The sequence below is a fragment of the Fomitopsis serialis genome (genome assembly GCF_022376445.1).
Source record: "Fomitopsis serialis strain Sig1Antser10 chromosome Unknown B0H18scaffold_11, whole genome shotgun sequence".
Classification (NCBI taxonomy): domain Eukaryota; kingdom Fungi; phylum Basidiomycota; class Agaricomycetes; order Polyporales; family Fomitopsidaceae; genus Fomitopsis; species Fomitopsis serialis.
In genome coordinates, this window is record NW_025954971.1 from 393,524 (window position 1) to 414,994 (window position 21,471).

The 21,471-nt window shown below is 56.5% G+C and overlaps 7 protein-coding genes across 7 annotated transcripts; 4 read left to right on the forward strand and 3 right to left on the reverse strand.

The window, feature by feature from the left end:
* Positions 1-739: 739 nt before the first annotated feature.
* Positions 740-3,408, forward strand: B0H18DRAFT_1208606 (uncharacterized protein). Its single transcript, XM_048036281.1, has 2 exons — positions 740-926; positions 978-3,408. Exons 1-2 carry the CDS (start codon positions 917-919, stop codon positions 3,023-3,025), a joined length of 2,058 nt encoding a protein of 685 aa, XP_047897188.1. The 5' UTR covers positions 740-916; the 3' UTR covers positions 3,026-3,408.
* A 771-nt stretch (positions 3,409-4,179) lies between these two features.
* On the forward strand, positions 4,180-5,071 carry B0H18DRAFT_871572 (glutathione S-transferase; the record flags this gene model as incomplete). Its single annotated transcript, XM_048040170.1, has 4 exons — positions 4,180-4,212; positions 4,278-4,298; positions 4,352-4,960; positions 5,024-5,071. The coding sequence occupies 4 exons, from the start codon at positions 4,180-4,182 to the stop codon at positions 5,069-5,071; spliced, it is 711 nt and encodes a 236-aa protein (XP_047897189.1).
* A 1,164-nt stretch (positions 5,072-6,235) lies between these two features.
* On the reverse strand, positions 6,236-8,086 carry B0H18DRAFT_1115988 (uncharacterized protein; the record flags this gene model as incomplete). The annotated part of the gene is made up of 3 exons (XM_048033341.1): positions 6,236-6,380; positions 6,434-7,794; positions 7,859-8,086. The coding sequence occupies 3 exons, from the start codon at positions 8,084-8,086 to the stop codon at positions 6,236-6,238; spliced, it is 1,734 nt and encodes a 577-aa protein (XP_047897190.1).
* A 450-nt stretch (positions 8,087-8,536) lies between these two features.
* B0H18DRAFT_53391 (uncharacterized protein) lies at positions 8,537-8,999 on the forward strand. The gene has a single exon (XM_048038501.1). It carries the CDS (start codon positions 8,680-8,682, stop codon positions 8,920-8,922), a length of 243 nt encoding a protein of 80 aa, XP_047897191.1. The 5' UTR covers positions 8,537-8,679; the 3' UTR covers positions 8,923-8,999.
* Positions 9,000-10,232: 1,233 nt separating this feature from the next.
* B0H18DRAFT_871510 (P-loop containing nucleoside triphosphate hydrolase protein) lies at positions 10,233-13,159 on the forward strand (the record flags this gene model as incomplete). Its single annotated transcript, XM_048040168.1, has 14 exons — positions 10,233-10,279; positions 10,337-10,389; positions 10,443-10,562; positions 10,617-10,741; positions 10,792-10,861; positions 10,924-10,978; positions 11,032-11,174; positions 11,234-11,403; positions 11,459-11,609; positions 11,667-11,719; positions 11,835-11,979; positions 12,057-12,117; positions 12,179-12,512; positions 12,566-13,159. The coding sequence occupies 14 exons, from the start codon at positions 10,233-10,235 to the stop codon at positions 13,157-13,159; spliced, it is 2,121 nt and encodes a 706-aa protein (XP_047897192.1).
* B0H18DRAFT_53395 (uncharacterized protein) lies at positions 13,084-15,442 on the reverse strand. Its single transcript, XM_048038502.1, has 5 exons — positions 15,005-15,442; positions 14,106-14,955; positions 13,641-14,046; positions 13,513-13,585; positions 13,084-13,458 (listed from the first exon to the last, which is right to left on the reverse strand). The coding sequence occupies exons 1-5, from the start codon at positions 15,140-15,142 to the stop codon at positions 13,327-13,329; spliced, it is 1,599 nt and encodes a 532-aa protein (XP_047897193.1). The 5' UTR covers positions 15,143-15,442; the 3' UTR covers positions 13,084-13,326.
* A 300-nt stretch (positions 15,443-15,742) lies between these two features.
* B0H18DRAFT_871426 (CPSF A subunit region-domain-containing protein) lies at positions 15,743-21,358 on the reverse strand (the record flags this gene model as incomplete). Its single annotated transcript, XM_048040164.1, has 23 exons — positions 15,743-15,917; positions 15,969-16,098; positions 16,149-16,283; positions 16,345-16,492; positions 16,543-16,689; positions 16,744-16,899; positions 16,956-17,097; positions 17,146-17,224; positions 17,290-17,482; positions 17,543-17,935; positions 17,994-18,188; positions 18,246-18,419; positions 18,484-18,668; positions 18,717-18,861; positions 18,914-19,105; positions 19,200-19,268; positions 19,340-19,520; positions 19,558-20,178; positions 20,228-20,374; positions 20,422-20,579; positions 20,630-20,710; positions 20,761-20,925; positions 21,038-21,358. 23 exons carry the CDS (start codon positions 21,356-21,358, stop codon positions 15,743-15,745), a joined length of 4,332 nt encoding a protein of 1,443 aa, XP_047897194.1.
* Between the last annotated feature and the right edge of the window lie 113 nt (positions 21,359-21,471).

A 21,471-nucleotide genomic window follows, 5' to 3' on the forward strand; every position in this document is an offset into this window, starting at 1 on the left:
TATGGAGCTAGCCAGAATTTACATAGCAACGACTTGTTCGATTCAGCGTACAAGCTCGTCAGCGAGCAATGATATAACCTTCAAGAACCATCAAGATAAGTCGTAAGATGGGACACGCACCTGGTTGTTCATTTACATGAACGACAGGACATCAAGGACGTCGTTCGGATCTGCGAGGGGAGTTAGAGCCACCGCATTCCTACGCGGTCCGATATATGGTATTTCGATCTATGGTATTTCGTGTACACGGAGGCCGGGTTTCATGGAAGGTGGTGACATGGACTTCGACTCTAAGAATCGACGGACCACCAATCAAGGATGACATACTTGAAGGATTGCGCATATACACGCATATATACGGCACAGAGTGCATATACTGTGCACATATGCTCTCCGTATCGCCTCTACAAGGTCATACACACGTAAGCTTAGCTGTTTTGCTTCTCAACTACGAGCCAAGACTTACTGACTGTATTCAAGTGCTGTTTCTAGAGCCGAGCACTGTGACGACAGCGGACATATGTGTGTCGTTTCTCGTCGGCTGCCTCCAAGACTTCCCACCTGCTGGCTTCCTTCCGATGTCTATTGAGCGCGGTCCAAGAAGAGTCCAGACAACTTACAATGATTACAAGACTGTCGTAGGCGCCGAAGGCTTCCCGGGCGTCTATGATGTGGGCGTCTATCCGGCGCTGCTGGCTGGCGACGCTTTTGTTCCGGATATGGAAATCGTTTTTGTCTACTCCTTGACGCAGAGGACAATGGCGGGCTCGCACAAAAGGTCGGCCATGCACCTTCGCATACTAAAGACTTGCTGGCCAGTCCCTCCCTCTCGTTCCCAACGTTCTCTGCGACTTGATCGCGCCGACGGTCCCTCATCTTTCCTTGCCTATCCACATAGACCTTCACGACGCTCACGATGAATTCCTGTGAGTTACATATCCAGGTAGCTACTCGAGATGCTAATACCACACCTGCAGTATTTGCCAGCAACCGCATCCTGCCTTCACTCAAGCGCCGCTCGAGAGTGCACAGCAAATCAGAGACCCTTACTACACCGACGCGGGGTACGTCGCTCGAGATTCTCCCTGAACTCGAGGAGGAGGAAGAAGCACAGGCAAGGCCATCCTGCTCCTCGACGCACTCCGCTCCTGCCCACGCCCACAAGCGTAGCAACACCCCCAGCCATCTCTGCATCAATGTCGGGGACGCCGCAGAGCGCAAGCGCAGCTCGCGCAGAGTCGTCCTCACCGGTGCTGAAGGCCTCACGTTCGAGGACTTCTTCCCTGCCTGCAGCGCACCTAAGCCTCCGCGCCCTGCGCCCGCTCCTCCCCTGTACGACGCCGAGGCCAGCCGCACGGCGAGCCCAATGGGTGAGTCTCCGCTAGACAGCATCGATCTGCGATTCTCTGGCCTGGGCATCTCTCTCGACTTCCCCTCCCCGCCTCTGGAGCGTGTGAGCATCAGCGCGTCCCCATCTCAGTCTCCACTGGCCGCTCGCCGACGCGGGCACTCACCCACGCCCAGCGTGGCAAGCACGGTCACGTCTCACACCAGTTCGAGCTCGGGTTCCAGCGCGGGCTTCAGCTCGCCGCGTCTGAGGCGCGAACTGATGACACCACCCACCTCTGACGACGACTCCCTCCCGGCGACACCCACGCGCCCACACCTGATGCGTGCGCCGACGTGCAAGTCCCACCGTGCGTCGGTCCTCTTCGCCAAGTCAATGCCGGACCTCAGCAAGTCTTCCGCGGAGTCGGACGGCGAGTCTGATGTAGAGTCGGACGTGGAGTGGTACGCGCGCGACATCAGCGATGTCGTTACGCTGTCTACGCCGCTCCCGCCCTCGTTCCCCGCCGTCCTCGTTGCACCGACGAGCAAGGACCCGAAGGCACGCCCGGACTCGATCATGCCCCTCAAGCGCAGCCGTCTCAGCAAGCCCCTCCCAACAGTTCCCCGGCTATCGATCCAGACGGCGGACGCACCTGCGAAGACGAGCCCGAGCGCACAGCTGGACCCCACCTTCATGCAGGCCCGCCGTCGTCGGTCCTTCCTCATCCCGGACAGGCCCCCTCCGCCTCCCCCAATCCGCATAACACCCTGTGCTTCGTCCTCGTCTCCGCCGACCTCCTCGTCCCTTAGCCCGACTGCTTCGGAGATGGAGGCGTGCACGGAGGAGCTGCTCGCAGAGCTCGCGAGCGCCGCGCTCAACAGCGGCTTCCTCGGTACGGGCTTCGCCGCGCCGCACACCCCGGGGCCATGGAGCGCAGGCACGACCCCGACAACGCCCAGCAGCGCGTTCTTCGTGCCGCACTCCGCGTCGTCCTCACGACCTCTGCCGCGGATGTCTCTCCCCACCGACATCTGGGACGACCTCGCGGAGGACGAGGCCGCGCTGCCAGAGCTCGTCGTCGACGCCTCCGTGTCGCCCGAGCCCGCGACGCCGCAGAGCGTGTCCGTCTACTCCCAACCCAGCAACGGCCGCTCCGCAGGGTCCGCCTCGCCCGCGTCGTCTTTCTCGTTCGACGTCGACGTGTCCTTCGTCGACGGCAGCAGCACGCCCGTCGTGGACGCGGACCTCCCCGCCGCGCCCGACAGCCCCGGCTCCGACGCGCCGGCGTTCGAGCAGGAGCGCGTGCTGCGCTCGCGCTGGTCCTCGAGCACGCTCGGCTCGCAGGTGCAGGCGGAGCGCGAGGCGTTCGGGTGGATCTCGCGCCTGACGCTCTCGCCGACGAAGAAGGCGTCTGCGGCGCGCAGGGCGCCGCCGAGCCCGTCGCCGAAGTCGCCCACGAAGACGATGTCCGCGTTCGTGCTCCAGAGCCCGCGGTCGCCGACGCGGCCCGCGAACACGAAGCGGTACGGCTACGTCGACTCGCCTGCGAGTGGGCACGGAAACCAGCGTGGCCTGGAGCGCCGCGGGAGCAGCGTGTCGAGGATGAGCGAGAGCAGCGCGGATAGCGGGTGTTCGAGCCGGAGCGAGGGCTTGAGGAGGAAGCCGATCCCGGTGGAGATGTTCATCCGGACGTAGACGTGCCGCTCGACTCACTGCAAACGACCGAAACGACCGCGCGAGCGACGATGTCCCTTTCTCCTTGGTTCAAGATCAGTAAACTGTATCTCTATCTCCCAGTCTGGCGTCCTCGCCCGACCGAGGTGCGCTGCCCACACCACCATTGTATTATTTATCGCCACTCCCTGTAGCATTCGCATTCGAGCATGCCCCTCTGTCTTCTCATCTCCTCTCCTCTCCTTCTCTACTCTCTGCATGGATTTGCTCGGAACAATAGTACCCCGGGTCGCCGGATTGATACCGCGCCCGACAATAATACGGTCGTTTCTGCTGCTGTGCTCTACATTTGTCTCCATAGCTACACAATCCCTGGATAATGCATCGCTTTTTGTTACGACATGCGAAGACGGCCGAAGCAGTGGGGAAGCCGGTGATGGGGTTTGTGTTCTATTGTTCACTGCGAGTGGGCTTGCTGTGCGATGACAGAAGCTAAGCTTTACTGGTGCGTATATACTTCGTCTGACCCCGCGAGTTCGACCACTGAGTTACGCATGTTTTGTTGTCTGCAGATGACCCTGGCCGCTGCTTCACTGCCATGTCTAGATCAGGCTTCCACTCCCATGACGACCTTCTCGAAGTCAGGAAGATGCTGTAAGTGCGGTGCGTGGATCACCAGCCCATCAGATGCCTCAGCATGGTCAGAGGTCTGCATTCTCAGCAGGACATTGTCCGAGCGCCATGACTCAACCTGACTAATCCAACCGTCGCCCGGTGAGCGGGATATCCATTGACAGGATTACCGTATAACTTACATGCCGCGAAGACTCGGACTATGGGCATGACTTCCCATCGCCGCGAGTCCGATGGTTCGCCATGTCTCAATGTTCGCAACCTCGAGGCGTGGACTCCTCGCGAGTGAGTGAGTGTAGTCACGATGGCCTGTTTTCGCGCTATCTTCGTGTTCTGTCAGATGTCCTAAGTTAAGGTTATGGGCACGCCATCTTGGATGCCGATCCGGGCGGGAACGCTCTCATGGGTGGCGCAATTCATGTCCTAGGTTTGCTGACTGATCCAGGTACTGTCCGGGTATATATCGTCGTCGACACCCTCGCCCAAACATATTCGTTCCCCACTCTCGTCTTGCGCTGTGAACCCGAGTTCCATACTCCACCATGCCTGAGACTATCACCCTTTACACTGCAAAGGTTCGTGGTGCAGACGCAGGTCATCTGGGGAAACCGACGCTGATCCCCCGCTTTCTGACACGCAGATCTGCCCATATGCCCAGAGGGTGAGTACCTCATATGAATGAACATCGGCCAGCGCGATCAACAGACGATCTAGGCAGAACTGGCCCTCGAGGAGGCCAAGGCAGACTACACCAAGTACCAGATCGATCTGCAGAACAAGCCCGAGTGGTACGCCCCCAAGGTGAATCCCGCGAGCAAGGTCCCCGCGCTCGCCTACGGCGGGCCCGCCGTGCCCGCCGACCAGCCCTCGCCCGAGTCCGTGAAGCTCGCCGAGTCGCTCATCCTCGTCGAGTTCGTCGCCGACCTTTACCCGCACGCGCACCTCCTCCCGTCCGACCCCGTCCAGAAGGCGCGCGCCCGCTTCTTCATCGACGTCGTCTCCACCAAGCTCGTCCCCAGCTGGAACACCGTCCTCCGCGCGGGCGCGCCCGACGCGGACCAGGCGTTCCTGAGCGCCGTCGACGCCGTCCAGAGCCTCCTGCCCGCGCAGGGCTACGCCGTCGGCGAGTACAGCATCGCGGACATCGCTATCGCCCCGTTCATCGCCCGCGCATACGTCGCGCTCGGGAATGAGATCGGCGCGTACGAACCCGGCCAGGGCAAGAAGCTCCTCGAGGCTCTCCAGCAGCCCCGGTTCGCACGCTTCCAGAAGTATTGGGCGGACCTCCAGGCGAGACCGAGCTTCCAGGCTACGTTTGACAAGGTGCGTGGGTTGCGAGGAGGGCTGTCACCAGGGCATACATTGATCTTGCGTCTCCATAACTAGGAGTACGTCACTGAGGCGTTCAGGAAGCGCTTTGGCAACAAGCAGTGAATCGCGAAGCTTTGAGGGGCAAGGTTTGCGGAGGCTTAGTAGTGAAGAATCCATGTTGTATTAACACTCAACGGAGTCGGTGGGCATATGAAACAATCGCAACAGATTGCTGACAATTGGCCATGGCTTCATCTCTGTCGCGCAAAGGTACCCTGGTGTCAATGATGAATCACGTCTTGTCGTTCATGTAAATGATTGGCCACCTAGCTAGAAATCACCCAGCGACGACTTGTTCGATTCAACGTACAAGCTCGTCAGCGACAACTGATACGACCATCGAGATGAATCGTAGGGTAGCACTAAGGACACGCACTGAACATCGACCTCATTGTCATTCAGATATCATGCACTAGCAACGGAGACTAATCATGCACCTGGTAGCAGAACTAATGCCATAATCTGTCTATGCACATGCGGCAGATCCTCCTACGAGTCTTTCTATCACCAGACCTGGTCTTCTCGTGGTGCGTCTGCCTCTCTCCAAGCCAGTGCTGTGCCTAGCACTCATTGTGTGGCACGGTCGTACAATTTCAGTCAGTCCACGCCACAGGCGCACCGCTGCCCTCAGTACAAGTAGTGGTGTATGGCACGACGTACAACATCAAGTTGCTAGAACGCCCTCCGTCCGCCCGGAACTCCCAGAGATCCGGAGGCATGCACTTGACGATGTTCGCGAGACCTACTTGACTTCGCCAAAGCACGTCGAGGGCGGGCGAGCAGCATTCGCGGCACGTTCGGGCGAGAGACGCCACGGTGAGCTTGTCCTCCGCTTTTGCGGCCACCAGGGTCAGTTCCTCAGAGATCACTAGCAGACGTGCGTGTTGCGAGTTCTGCGATGTGATTCGCCCCCTTTATAGGCACGGAGGACTCGGACAATAATGGTCGCCACAACACCGTCGTCACCAGGCTGTGAATGGTTTGGTGTTGTTTCACCTTTGAGCGGCAATTCTCAAGCCAGATGTGACAATCATCTCGTATGGCCCACTTGTACTGTGGATCAAGCAAGAGTTTCAGGACGTGCCCTTTGTGTATCCTTGACCCAAAGAGCCTCCCATGACGATCAACCATCACGGAAGCATGGAAGTACTGGCACAACTTACGTAGTACGTAGTCCCACGTATGGGCTGTAGATGTGTTGTAGCTAGTGAGCGCAGTTGGCAGCTGTTAAGACACCAATTGGCGCGTCACGGTGTCGTCGGTCAGCGTCCAAATGAATCCCTCCACCTCCTCCCCCCCGTCGTCGTCGTCATCATTATCATCGCCGTCATCGTCATTGGCGTCGTCATCGTCGCTCGTGCTCGTGTCGGACCTAATTATGGAAAAATCAGTCGGTACACATCACAGGCAACTCATAGTACTTACACTAGCAGTCTATTACAATGTCGACGGCGCATCGCATTGATCGCGCGAAGGCACGCAGGATAGAGCCGCTCGATTTCATCCCACGTATCGTTGTGTATGAACGGATAGTCACCCGCAAACTCCTCAAGGTGAGGAAAGATGATAGCAAGTGACTTCGCAACCTCGTGTGCGTCCCCGTCGCACGCATCGCTGGTGCCCACCATCAGGTGCGTCACGGCAGACTCGACCTCCAGCGCGTCCGGGAACTCGAAGAGAATCTGCTCCGCGGACGCGGACAACGTGTCGAGCACGAGCCAGAGGCTCCGCAGGGCGGGGCAGTGCCGCGCGAAGTGCATGAGACCGGTGAGCGTGCCCGCCGCGGGGGTCCCCCAATTTGGCGGGTTCAGCTCCTCAGCCGGGAGCAGCCGCAGCGACCGGAGGCGGGGCCATGAGAGAGCCATGTGCCGCAGATCGTCGTCGGCGAGCACGAAGTCGTGCAGCGTGTCCACCCAGACCTCCTCCAACCTGTGAAAGGCGTGCAGGTACCGGAAATCGTCCGCTGTGGCGGCGGGCTCGGGCTTGACGTCCTCGTCGGCACCCTCGTCGACAGGGTCGAGTCCTGCAACGTGCAGAATGCGGAGGGAGGTGTGTGAGCAATGCTCGTGGATGGCCTTGAAGAGATGTCCCAGAGGCCCCACCAGGCCGGCTTCGATTTCTAGTATCTCGAGAACAGGGAAGAAGACCGCAGCCAGCATGTCCACGCAGCTCTTTCCATGACCAGAATTTAGATGCAGTGATATCAAAGCCCGGAAAGATGACGGTGTCTCGAGAGAAGCCGGGGGTAGTGACCACACTGGGCTAGGGTGAGTCTCGATTACCAGCTCCTCAAGTTCAGGCAGCCTTTGTAATTCCACGAATGCGGCCGCAGGAAAGGAAGCATCAGCATTGACATGAACATAGTATAACTCCTTTAACGACGCGAACAGGCCGGGTTGAAGCCAAAGATCCTGTGCCGCGGCGATCGCGTGGTCGACTTGCAGATCGATCGTCTGAAGCTTGTGGCAGCGTTGAGAGAGACAAGCCAGCAGAAAAGCGGCGCGTTCGTCAAATGCATCCCATGCCACAGTCAAATCGACCAGGTGCGCCCCAAGAAATAGCCGATGGTCTGGTCCGGCTGTGGCCTGCGGGATGCCGAGGCAGTACCATGTGCGCAGGTTGGGGAAGAGCGGCATTGAGAGAGCGTACATACTCAACGCAAGGTAGACGTCGTTTTCGAGGTGTACGTCGCGACGGCCACAGAGCCTGAGCGCAAGTACACGAACACGGGGAGCGTACACGTTGAAGCGATCCCAGTCGCTCGGGCGCATCGCTCGTTTGAATGTCTAGAGAACAAACGTTGGACCCGTGGGCACTTACAGAGATATAGCGATTCGTGGTAACACATACCAAGGTGCCACGACCATAGAGTTCGGGCTGAATCTCCCAGAGATCCGCAGGCATGCACTTCACTATGTTCGCAAGGCCCGATTGGGACCGCCATAGTACGTCGAGGGCGGGTGAGCAGAAGAAACGACACGTTTGGGCAAGGGAGGCCACGGTTGACTCGTCCTTCGCGTGCTCTGCAACCTGGACGAGAACTTCGGGGATTGCAAGCAGGCGATGGGCGGCGGACATACGGAGCATTGTACGCATGCAAGCTACTATACAAAGCGAACATTAGTTGGTAAGGTATGACAAGCGTTTGGCTGGACTCATCAGGCTGAGTTCAAGTCGCCACGTTCTTTGAATCTTTCGACGACCGTAATGGTCGCCACCATTACGGCCATGCACGGGGCAGCCTTGGGTGACATACTCTCACCTACAAAGTGGCAGTCCCAGAACAAGACGACGCTCTTTGAGATGGCCTACACGCCGGAATATACGAATATTGCACGGCGTAAGTACTATGTAGTAGCACTGCCAGCAGGATGGTCTAGGGATGGTCTGCTCGACTTGAGGTTAATCACCCAGCGGGTTTGCAGGGCATATTCAGACTCCGCTGTGGCGCGGGCTCCCGTGCGCGCGCAAGTCGCGTCGCGCCCTCTAAGAGTCGTGTAACTATACAATTCTAATATGTTTCTTAATGCTCGATACACTCGCGCTATACGATCGACACTGACGTCGATCAATCAACACTCTATGGTCATTACAGAATACTAGTAAGCTCAGTACTAGTCCGGCGAGCGAGTTCCGCACCGCCCGACGTCGACTCGGAGCATGTCGCACACATGAAAACACTGTCAAAGTTGTGGTTTACAACACGCTCGTCGGCTGCGTTGGCACGCGGGGCACTGGCCCTGTGTGCTCGTGGTCGGCGTGTTGCGCACGCCCCGGCCCTGCTCACCGTCGTCGCTGTCTCCCATCCTGAGCTCGCCGAGTCGCGCGCGTCCACCGTGATTGCGCGCTGGGATATTCGTCCAGTACGCTCGCAGTGGACGTGTGTGTCGTCCCCCCGCTTGTGTGCCCGCTGACCCGCTTGCCCACTCGCACGTGTGCCCACTCGTCCGCCTGCTCACCCGCCTGTCAACCCATCTGCCTGTCTGCTCACCTGCTCGACCTGTCACCCATGTACTACTTGCCTGTTCACCGGCTCGCCCGCCGCCTCCCCGCTCGCGTTGCGCGCGTTCATCGGCCGTGTCTGCGTGCTGGGCATTTGCCCAGCGCGCTCGCAGTCAGCGTGTGCTGCCGCCCGCGCCCCCGCTCGTGCGTTCGTCCGGCCGACCGTTCGACGTGCCTGCACGCGGGCATTGACCCAGCGTTCTCGAGGTAGCCATGCGTGTTGTGCTGCACGTTAGTTGCCGCGTCCTGTGCCTGCATTAGTGAGGCCCGTCGCTCGCGTGCGTCTGCGCTCACCCGTGGGCACTCGCCCTCGCCCGCCCCAGCCCCCGCGAGCCGCTCACCCTTCCCAGCCATCTGCTTGTTGCTGTGCCCGAGCCCGCGGTATGTTCGTGGGCCGCGTAAGTTACGACGTTGGCGACTCTAAGAGGGCGCGACGCGACTTGCGCGCGCACGGGAGCCCGCGCCACAGCGGAGTCTGAATATGCCCTGCAAACCCGCTGGGTGATTAACCTCAAGTGTCTGCTCGTGCGGAGACAGCGTGATGGCTGGGTGTGTGACAGCTCGCGTGACCGACGCGACGCGGGAAGGGGCGCTTACGCGATCGCGTTCATCTCCGCGCGCGCCGCTCTGGCTTTGTGCTAACCGTGGAACCTGCGCCGGACCGACTCTTTGAATGGCCTCCAATGTCGTCGCGCATATCTACACGTCTTGAGACCACCCTCCATGTATGCGCCCGACTTTGAATTTGAGGTAAACGCTTCTCAATATGCTCGCTGAAAGGCGTTCCTGCGATAATTCAATTTGCTGCCGTCAGGACGAGCTCGAAGTGGCTCTGCAACAGTCGCGCGAAGAATACGAGGCTACGCGTTCCTCGTCCAGCACCACCGCGGGCGCGTCCCGCATGTCCTCGGTGCCGTCCTCGAGTCGAACGGTGTTCGCGCCGTCTCCCACTGGCAGACCCGTGGCTGAACGCCCGATGGGGCCAAACTACGCGGAAATTGACCGCCGGGTCGCGGAAATTGACGCAGAAATTAAGACCAGCGATGAGCAGATAGCCAGGGAGCAAGCTCGCCGCAATGAGCTCGCGCGGCAGAAACGCGAGCTGCTCGCGATCAAGCAGCGGCAGCAAACCTCCGTGCTGCTCGACAAGGGTAAGGGCGTCGCTCGGAACACCATAGATTATTCCGGCGAGTTTCAGTGGACCCGCGAGCTGAAGGCAACGATGAAGGCGGTCTTTGGAATCGAGAAGTTCCGTTTGTGCCAGGAAAGGTGAGCGACTGCACGACATTTCCTTTGTGTACGCAACTACCACTTGTTCTACTTCAGCGTTTGTAATGCGAATCTAGCCCGGATGGATATTGCATGCGTAATGCCGACTGGTACAAAATTTCCTTCTTCCTCCGGATGCGTCTGTGATTCTGACGCGTCGAAGGTGGAGGCAAGTCACTTACATACCAGCTCCCGGCGCTCATGACCTCCGGGTGCACGGTGGTCGTGTCGCCTCTCATTGCGCTTATGACGGATCAAATTCTACATCTACTTGAAGCGGGTGGTATGTCGCTCGTCTCTTCATCCAGATATGCCAACATACCATCCTTATATTCAGTGAACGCGGTGATGCTCACGGGTGCAACCCCGAAAGAGGAAGCCCGTCGCATCAAGCAGCACATGTTAGACATGGCGTCAGGGCGTTGTGCGCGCGAAGATGAAATAAAGCTATGCTATGTGACTGTGAGTAGTGCGCTCGCCCGAAATTTTTGGTCGACTCACGTCAGCTTTAGCCAGAGAAACTTTCTAATAACAAAGCACTAGTCGCAGACCTCCACAAGTTGTACAACACCGATAAACTAGGTAAGAGCCGGTTCTGCACAATGATCAGGTACAGATGCTGCCAACTCTGTATCGCGTATTAGCCCGGTTCGTCATCGACGAAGCACATTGCGTTTCAGAGATGGGACACGACTACAGGTGAGTGCAGTGTATCTTCAGAATCTCAACCACTGATTACTGCGTGAAATTAGACCAGATTATAAGAAACTCGGGTACTTACGGGAGGTATTCCCAACAGTGCCTATCCTGGCACTGTCGGCAACGTGTCCGCCAAAAGTGCTCGACGACCTGATGATTTCCCTGAAACTGCAGGCCCCGCTGCAAAAGGGCCCAGGTGAGTCTGTTAACTGCTAATTTTGCATGAATGTGTATAAATGGTCTTGCATTGATCAGAGGCAGCCAAGGGTACTGTATTGTTCTCTTCACCACTCTATCGAAAGAATTTGCATTACATGGTAGCACACAAGCCAAATGAGTTTGCGGACACGATCCGTGTTATGAGGGAGTGGATCATTCAACATCACCGAAACCACTCTGGCATTATTTACTGTCTCAGTAAAAAGGTATGTCAGCCTCGTCGTTGGTGTTTTCTCTATCTGCTGACTTTACTCTGTATAGGATGCAGAAGACGTTGCACGCGAGCTCCAAGTGGAGAGCGGGCAACAGATCATGACTGGCGTATACCACGCCGACATTTCTGATGGACGGAAAGAAAACCTGCACAAGCTTTGGCGGCAAGGGATGGTCAAAGTCGTATGTGCGACTATAGGTGAGTTTCATCCACGCTTATTTTTCTATAAGAGCACTTATGTTCTGCTCGCTGTAGCCTTCGGACTGGGGATTGACAAAGCGGACGTGCGCTTTGTCATTCACCACTCGGTGCGTTGTATTCCCCAAGATACGTGTTTGAGATATTGAAAGACTGTTTTAGCTTCCGGTTCGTTTCACGCTGCTGTCAAAATCTCTCATACTGACAGCGAGCACATGCCTCTAGAAATCGGTCGAAGGGTTCTACCAGGAATCCGGGCGTGCTGGTCGCGACGGGAAGGACGCCGACTGCGTCCTGTACTACAGGCCTCAAGACGCCACCCGGATCTCCTCGCTCACTGCGACCCAGCGCCGATCGGCACCCAACAAGCGTGTGTATTGCTCGCATTTATGTTCGTGCACCAGCGGCTCACTCCATTTGTCACGCGCATCACGTCATGGGTCCTAGTCTACGACATGCTCGACTTCGTGCAAGATATGCGAGGGTGCCGCAAGGTGCTATTTGCCAAGTAAGTCCAGACTCGGATCACATCACAGTACACCGCCAGCTGACAGGACACACACCGACAGCTACTTCTCCGCGTCTTCACAACTCTCGGTGGACGCATGGACAACGGAGGAATCGAACGCGTTGGAGCCCTGTGGGCACTGCGACAACTGCAAACGGACGCCAGACATGGTCAAGCCTATGGACGTCACGCCGCATGCATGGCAGGTTCTCAAGATCGCGGAAGAAGTCAAGACGCGCGGGGGCCGCCTCTCTTTGGTGCAGCTTGCGGGTCTCGTGCGGGGCAATAAGGTGACCGTGAGCAATAGGAGACAAGGCCGAAGAGAGAAAGAGCAGGGCGGCGAGACGCTTGATCTGAACAAGGTAGCCGGTGGTAAGGTAGTGCTTAGCAGGGAGGTCCGTATTTTTTCCTCGATGTGTCCTTACTCTTCTTGCTGAACGGAAACCAGGACACGGAGAGGCTCTGTATCCTTCTTTTGACTCAAGGATACCTAAAGGAAGAGCTGATACCGACCGCGTACAACACCAACGTCTACCTCGTTCCCGGCGACAACGCCCGCAGACTCACTCTTCTGTCGCGCACAGACATCGACAGAGGCAAGGGAACGAGGCTCGAGTTCTGCTTCCCGAACAGAAGCAAGCGGAAGCCTACGTCGAAGCCGACCAAGGAAGTGCCACAGGAGCAGGAGGCTACAGCGGCTCTAAAGCGCAGGAGGCCCGCTAGCATCGAGTCGGATGAGCCAGATGATGAACAGTATGATGACGCAGCATCAGAGGAAGGCGTGGGCGTAGATCATGGCGTCGACGCGACGCTGCAGAAAGGCAAGAGCAGAGACGCACCGATCGTATTGGGGGATGAAGACGAGGACGATGTTGAAGACGAGGATGAAGGTGGTTACGACTGGTCTTACTCCATGCGAGGGGACGGACCACCTCCGAAGAAGAGACCACAACCGTACGTTGAGATACGTCAGCGACCACGGGCGAGACGTGCAACTGTGAATGTCGTCGACGAGGATGTAATTTCCATAGACTCTGATTGACAAGGATGGTAATCGTGGGGTGGTATCATTGCGATCATGGGTACTGCACTAATGATACAATAGTTAAAGGGCACTGGCCGTGCGCTCGTCGACGTCGTTGCGTTAAGAATCATGAATAAGTTAATCGTGAAGGGGAGTGTCGCTCGGCAAGGGCAGTCGGAGCAGCCCTACTGTGTGCCCACGGCGACCTTGGGGCGTTTAAGTGCGGAGCGAAGCGGAGGTTTGGGTATCAGGCAATGTTCCATATCGATTCTCACCCCCTCTTCGTTCATCCAGCCCGCATTCGGTTCTGGGTATCCCTGAATGACACCACTCGTCAGACATGTACAGCACGGTACCGATGCAATACGTACCACAAGCTCTGGAGGGTACTCCCTACCAGGCTCTGGTGGCTTGAAGCAACCATCGTTCGTCCACAGCTGGTCACTGCGAGCGTTCCTGGTGAGTGTACGTCAACTAACGATGATGGATCGGTACTTACCCTCTGCGATTGAACCATCCCTTCCGGCGTTCGCTGCGTGGTATGGGGCATGGACACATCAAATTCTCCGTCCATCGCACAGCGCGCCTCGTCGATACGGTCAGCGCGCCTGCTGATGTCGATGTACTGCGAGTCATGACTGGCACAGATGCGTCCGGTCTTTGTTGGCCATTCGATCCGTTGGCTCGTGATGCTGACGGGAGGGGCGCGATGGAAGGCTTATCCTCACTTCGAGATACCTGAGCTGCTGGCGTCGCTGGGGCGGGATTAGCTCTTGAAGGCGGAGCAAGCTGAGGCGCCCGTCGTCCATCATCAATGGGTACGATGTAGGTAGAACCAGTGGCAGCGAAGCTAGGAGGGCCACGGTTCTCCGACGCTTTTGCAGGACCCAGTGGACCGCGCGGAGCTAGAGAGTGACACTGCGTAAGTGATGGTGACTTGGAGCCTGCCTGACGATTCGCGTACCTTCGGAGCCCATCCTCTGGATAGGGAGCTGCTGTGCAGTCGCTCGCTCATCTGAATAACGTCTCATGGGCGCAGGTGCAGGGCGTGAGCCTGCATACCGAGGGTCGCGTACTCCATCATCCCTGGCCGCAAAAATAACGGGCCGCCCTTGAGTCTGCATGCCAACGTCGTCACTGTCGTCGACAAAAGTGTCGTCCTCGGTGTCGGACATAGCATCGGCAGGTGGTAACCATACCATCTCTGGTTTGGGCTGCGTTCCGTTCGCGTGACTCGATGCACTACGAGAAATTGGAGGCAGGCCTGGTGGCAGAATGCGAGAGCCGTCAGGTGTGATGCGCGGCCAGTCGGACGAAGAACCGGTTCTTGGATAGGAGGGACGAGTCGCGGAGGAAGGATACTGGATTGCAAGGGCTGTCGTCTCGAGAGTCTCGGTACTGCTGCTAGCACGCGTCGACGATATTTCGATGGACGCAGAGATGGCAGAATCCGAGAAGATATCTGATTCGGAGCTCGACGACTCGGATGAGGGTGATGTTGCTAGGGCGTCAGGTGCGGTAGAGAACGATCGTCCATAGACATATGTGTCACTTGAAGAATAAGGATAAACAGCGTTCCCTCTCGATGACTTTGCGCGCTTGGGGTCGACGTAGACGGCGGGCTGCGTAATGCGGAGGGGGTCGTGAGGGGTCGATGAGGCCTTTCTTTCGAAGTTAGGTCGTGAGGAGTCGTCCACGGTCCTGTCCTGGTTGGACTGCCCTTTGGGTGCCGTGTGATACGACGGCAGCAAAGGCATTTGGGCTGCGGGGTTCTTGAAGACGTGGACCGAGAGTCCCCGAGGCATGTCAAAATACTGTGTATCATGAGTCTGCGAGCTGTTGGAGAGAACAGGACGTACTCACTTTTGACGACCCGCTACGAGTGTTCCTGGCTGGATTCCTGGAGTCCGACCTCAACGACGAGAGCATCGCGGTGTGTATCGGTTGACGGCGTGGTCGCCGCACCGTACTTATACAGGGCCGACAGGGGGTCAGTAGCATGTAGGCTCAGGCTCGAGTCCGAACACGCGTTTTTCATTTGCGTGCCATGTTCGCAGGTTCATTGGTTCCTGCCTGCAGGTGTTACGGTCGCAGGAAGGTCGGGCGTGCTCATGTGAAGCTGATGACAACCTCGGGGTTCTGGCCATCAATCTCACCTCGAGCCTCATTTTCTAAACAAATGATGGCAGTAGACCCGATCTCGGAGTGATGCAGAGACTCACAATCGTCATAGCGGAAGAATTCGAAGCGCGGCCGTAGCTGGATTGCGACGATCCGAGAGCGTCTGTTGCCTGACGCATCCGAATCCGAGTGGCGTCGGGAGTAGGCTCTATATCTTGTCTCCACTTGCGCTAGGGTCCAGGACAACTTGAGCATGAAGAGAGCGAGGCAGTAACGCATGGCATCAGAGTGGTTGCAGCAATTCATAACCATGTGAAGACAAGTGGTTCCAGGTCACAACGTGTTGCCGGGGTTGACGGATCCGGAGGAGGCCATGCATGGGGGGACCACTGCTGGTTGCAACAGCAGCGTCGAGGGCAATTCGGTGGAAAACATCGAACTTGACAGATACGGGGACATTACGTGTAGATAAGATAGCGTTCACCATGTACCGTTTAAACACAACCAGTCTTTCAGCACCGTCCCTCGCTCAGTTCCAATCTGCCGAGTCATCTCATGTTGCCGCGGTATTGGGAGGTCCTCAAAAGTCGATAACAAGTTGCCGTCCAAGATGCCTTTCGACAGTGGTCGGGATACATAGTCATTGCGCACGACACTGTAGTCGCGTGAGTCTGGACAAACTATTCTGAGATCGGCGGAAACTCACCGGAAGGCCTTGGGATTGAGGCCAGCCACGTGCTGGACATTTCTGGTAAGCTGCCCCTGGAGTAGATGCAATCGTTTGAAAGCGCTTTCGTCCACGTATGTCAATGACGACAAGGAGCCATCGGTAGAGCCTGCGGCAGCGTTACGCATGATATACTGTAACGTGCATGAGATCACGTACCACAGATCAGCTTCGCCTGCGGTATATCTGTATCTTTGGTTTTTCTGCGAGCAATAAGCGCGGAGGCACGGTATTCCGTCTGACCGTGGAACTCCGTGCGGCACAGCAAGTGCTGTCCACCTCTGGATTCAGGATCTGGAGACATTGTCAGACGACCTAATGTTACTAGGCAAGCTTGATTGACAAGTTTACGTACCATGGGGGTCATACTCGTATAATCTTATAACGCCGTCCTCATCGCAGGCCAGTAGGGATACCCGGTTATCGGCAAAGAACAGATCTGCGCTGGTCACACAGACATGATGTGGATCCTTCCCAAGGATGACAAGTTTGTACGGGTCTTCCTGTTCACAAGATGCAACACGCGCCCGGAGTTATCAACTACTGGACTTACCTGGAAGGCTAAAAACCAAATGCTCTTGACAGCATCACCAATCAAGAGCAGGTTCTTCACCGCGCGCAAAGAGGTCACATAAACGCCGACATCCAGGAAGGCGACGCCCACAAGTCGCTCGTCCAGATCAAACGCACGAACAAAGATCTGAGAGAAAATGCATCATCAGGAGCGGGTCTGGAGACACACAAAAGGCCGTACCTTTTGACCCATGGATGACACGAGGTAGTTATCCATGCCGCAAAGCGCCGTCACTGGACCCTTGGCATCGTCTCGACATCGCAATTTTAACTGGTGCCACCGTTTCCAACCCGTGCTCACGTCCGGTACGACCTCGACGATCTCAAAAATGTACACCTGCGCCATTGCACTATCAAGCTAATGACCAGCAATAACTGACCGGTTCGACTCACTGCTCCTTTGACGGCTAGATCTTCGCCCCGGTTTATCGTCGTGCCTACGGCAATAAAGTCCTTCGTACCGGTCTCTGTACTTACAGACTCCAGTGTCACGCTGTCAAGGCAAGTCACGAACTCGTTCTGGGCGAACTCATACCTACACGTAACATGAGTACGATTGCGCCATCGGTCTCGGCGCACTTACCCATCCATAGTAATCCAGGAATCGGGCATGAGAAGTTCGAGGGTTGAGCTATCGCAATAAGGGAACGATACATTCGGGGCTAGGCAGCATGCCGCCGAAGATTGAATTCGCGGACATACGCAAGACAGACCGCGGATGACTCACCATCTGGTTCCCATACAATGTTTCCATCGTCGTCATACGAAGCGAACCGCGACTGACGCGCCGATGCGGTTACGATCAGGGAGGTATTCGGGTCATACACCACGTTTGTATATGTTCTGGGTCGGGGTACGGATCTTGAGGGCAAGTGTGTGTCGAGCTGAAGGTCGGGTATCCACTCGACCAAGCTAGGCCCCTGCGAAGAGTGGTAGCACGGAATGAGCACCACTCGCAGTCCGCATGAGGATTGTCCTACCTCCTCAGAATATAGCAGAAAGTCGCCTTTCGACTCCCACACGGATGATGCAGTGAACGCATGGACTACAGAGTGCCCAGAGGAAAACACTTTCACACCGCCCTTATCTGTGCCAAGGACCCAACATGGCCGATCTCCGGTGAAGAAGACTCCAGAGAATGTCTGTCCGGGGGTAGGCGAGGACACGAAGGGAATGAGGTGGCGAGAGATTTTCTTCACCTCCGCAAGTACTGACTTCTCCTGCTCCTCAGGCACTTGGATATCGAACGCACGCGTGACGACCTTGACGAATTTGACTAACAGTGTCATAGTCCTATCGTTTGGCAGAGGATCCGCAGGTGGCGGTGCCGGGAGGACCTCATATACTGTAAGCAAACCCGACCGCATGAACACCTACGAAGGGACCATCAATACGCAGCTTTGTGCCTTTCACAAAAGTCACGAGGCATACCATGAGGTGCGGGCGTGGCGACGATTCGCCCAGAGGCGCGATGATTATTTGCTCAATGTCCAGCTCATGCGGCTTCCTTGGAGGATCCTGCGGAAGTGAGAGCGCGATGGGATCCAATGAATCATTCAGTACAGGCTCCAGCGAGGCAGCCGAAGTCGTCGAGAATGCAAGAACGAGCTTAGGGAGCGTCCAAATCTACACATGACGGCGAAGTGAGGCTCGGTTATGCATCAAGCATGGACGCAACGTTACCTCCACCACACCCTGCGGTCTGACAAGGATCAGCCATTGGCTTTTCTTGCCCGAGTCCATGGCAGCCTGCAGGGTGGACGTCCCACCCTCGGTCCCGGAAGCCTCCGCACTCTGGTAGGTCTGGAAAAGTCCACTCGTGTCGGTGAAGAAGCAGCCTGCGAGATACTTTGATGTCTGCGGAACGGGCATGTGTAAATGAATGACCATGGGAAGTCCTCGGAGTAACCGCGTATCTGACCTTGTCGCCCATGGGGGACATGTCCTTGCGTCTAATCTTTCCACGTTCGATCTCGCCAACGAACAGACCAATGGAATCATCCTCACGGATGACCAAGATGAAGGGATCGCATATACTACAGAACTTGACCCGAGGTCGAGGTACGTCGCCATCAGTGTCCTTGATAGCCTGGCGTTCACTACCATCTACGATATGCTGAGTGATAGTAATGCAGTCTTGAACGTAGGACTTACCAGGTTCCAGTACTCGTACCACATTGGCAACATTGAACATCACATGGATAATGGCGGTCCCATGGAAGAATGGTGCGGCACCTATAGTCGTCCCCGGTATTCGCGTTGTGATTTGAACTTCGCCCTGACTATTCCGAGATGCAATCTGTACAGAACATTTTAATTTTCAGCAACGTCACTACAGCAACCGATCTCACTCTCGAGAGTCCCGGTGACGGCGTTGCATCCGTACTGATGATCAGCGTGTCCTTCTCAGTATGGAATGGATTTGCAGGGCGTTCGAACGTCGATCCGTTGACCTTAACTGGCTGTCGCACCGGGAGGGACCACATCCCTCGTGCGCCGCCAATCGCATGTATCTTACGCTTCGTCCGCGTCGGTAGATCCTTCTACACAATGATGTCGGTAGCAGAAGCCCGTGCAATGCGATCGGTGTTCAACAACAAATGAGATGTGAAGCATTTGAGGATGAAGCCGGCGCACCTGCAGTAACGTAAATCCACCTAACGCACCGGAGCCTGTTGCTGCGACCAACTCGGGAACGAAGCGGTCCTAGTAACAAACATTCAGCCGTTTAGCGTCGTTGAGTGAAGAGGGTAGAGCACGGAGAACGATCGACGTACCCCATTCTTGGCCAGTGCAAAGGTCATATCGGCAATCGGACCGTACCCTGGTATCGCGTCGCACAACGACAAGTGGACGACGGTCCGCTTCTTAGTGGTAGCGGCCACCCCGTTTGCGGCATTACCGTTGGCATGAGCTTGCTCGACTGCGGTAGGAGTGCCGTACAGCTCTGGAAGTACACTTAGTACGCGAATAAGCCTGTGGTCCAGCACTGCACCTGCCTTCGTCTTCGTCAAGGTCCATGGTATCAATAGGAGCGACAACCGTAGCAGGCGCAGGCGCCATGTCCACGTCCTCATCTCCCACATCTTCCTCTACCCGCGCTGTCTTCAGGAGCACGCTGGGCCCAACGATACTACCCACAAAGAGGTGATCCTCCCCAACCCGCTTGACCAAAGCCGGAATTGTCGTACGCGCCACCGGTGGTGCCATCGATAAGCGCGACACTGTCTTACCGTCCAGCACAATCTCAACGGGATACACTGTCCCGTCCTTCGCAAAGATGTAGAGCGTGCGTTCGTCCACAAGGGTGAAGCATGCCCCTTCAATCTGAAGGTCCCGTTCCTGTTCATTTGGCGTCAGTGACGGCATGGGCATATCTGAAGTACGCGCAGGCCAGCCATTGAGGGGTAGGATAACGCGGCGAGACGCCTGATCTACGTAGACAATGCTGTTGCCTGCGAGGACAACCACGCCCCCGAGTGAAGTCGAACACGCGGTGAGGGCGAAACAATCGTAGGGCAGGGACTCGACGACGGTGATCACAGGGTAATGATGAGTGACGAGGTCGAGAGTGAAGATAAGCAACCCGACAGTGTCCTTGTACTCTTGCAGGCGGCTGGTTGCATCGTTAGAGCATGCACTAACGAAGATACGACAAGGCATACCCTGTCCATGTCTGCGTGTGTTGAAAGAGAACAGCGACCGTTGGATTGTTGAAGCCTGGTAAGAAGACAAAGTCGATCACATTCCGAATGCGATCGTCAACCTCGGCGGATAGATCAAGTATGAAGCTCGGCGAGTAAGGAATCTCCCTGTGGTCAATCAGCTTCATGACAGCAAGGAAACACGGGGCAGCTACCTCGCTTGGCTCATCTCCTGCTCCATCATGTCCAACTCTGCTTGTGACTGGTAGAAAGGCAAGATAGCGACCGAATCTTTTGGGAGGAGTAGAGCAGCACATCGGGACGATGGGTCTGCCCGGAGTTCTGGACGAAAGAGAGGCGCATCTATGGCGGACTGAAGATTGACTTAGTGACCGCAGGCTCTGCGATGTATAGACAACACACCAGTTGTGGGGCCCTTTCATACGTGTGTATGGACACGGTGATCAAGTCGTGGACAGCTTCCGACCATTCCAGGAGGGCAATCTGTGTTCCAGGGTAAGTACTGCCTCGCGTAGCCGTCCCATGCGGCGTACCTTCGCGTCCTTGAACGACACCACTAGCCTATCGAGGCTGTCCTCGATTGAGGCTACAATCCGTACGGCTTCAATCCCCGTAACGATCCCATGTAGACGATGCTCGCGCACGAGGTAGAAGCGAGTGACTGTGTGTGGCTCTAGCACACCGTTCGGACCGGTTGTCTACGACGAGATGGTCAGCACACGTTCCTCACTTCATGCACACGAGCAAGAAAAACAATGCTATCTCATTGATTGCTGTACGAAGAAGACAGCAGAGACTACTCCAATTCACCTTGAAGGACCCCATGTTCACAAACCCCTCCCCAGACGCGTCCATTTCGACCTCGCCCTCCACCGCCTCCGTCCCTTTCCTAACGCTGGCCCTACGGTCTTTTTCATCTTCCTTCTGCGAAGATATGGGTGCTGGTTCTTCCCTGACCTCGAATATACGGAGGTGATTCGACCGAGCTATCACGACGTTGAACAAAGCTCGACCAGTGCTTGTGCTTGATCCTGGAAATTTGCTGTCCGGCAGTGTCGAGGGCATTAACTTTAGACATGCCGCAAATTCTACCCCACTCGGTGGTAAGATTTCTCGTCGCAAGGCCTGCATAGTTTGTCAATGTCTGGCCTGCAAAGCGGCTGTTTCACCTTAGGAACTTGAGCAAAGGCGACCGTACGCCCAGCGCGTCGGCAGTCACTTAGCTGGAGAGATAAGTAGTTACA

Coding starts and splice junctions, on each gene's coding strand:
- B0H18DRAFT_53391 (XM_048038501.1), top strand. CDS start 8,680: ATGAAAACACTGTCAAAGTTGTGGTTTACAACACGCTCGTCGGCTGCG.
- B0H18DRAFT_53395 (XM_048038502.1), bottom strand. CDS start 15,142: ATGCTACTGACCCCCTGTCGGCCCTGTATAAGTACGGTGCGGCGACCA. Junction 14,956..15,004: donor CTCGTAGCGGGTCGTCAAAA/GTGAGTACGTCC, acceptor CATGATACACAG/TATTTTGACATGCCTCGGGG. Junction 14,047..14,105: donor CCAGAGGATGGGCTCCGAAG/GTACGCGAATCG, acceptor GTCACTCTCTAG/CTCCGCGCGGTCCACTGGGT.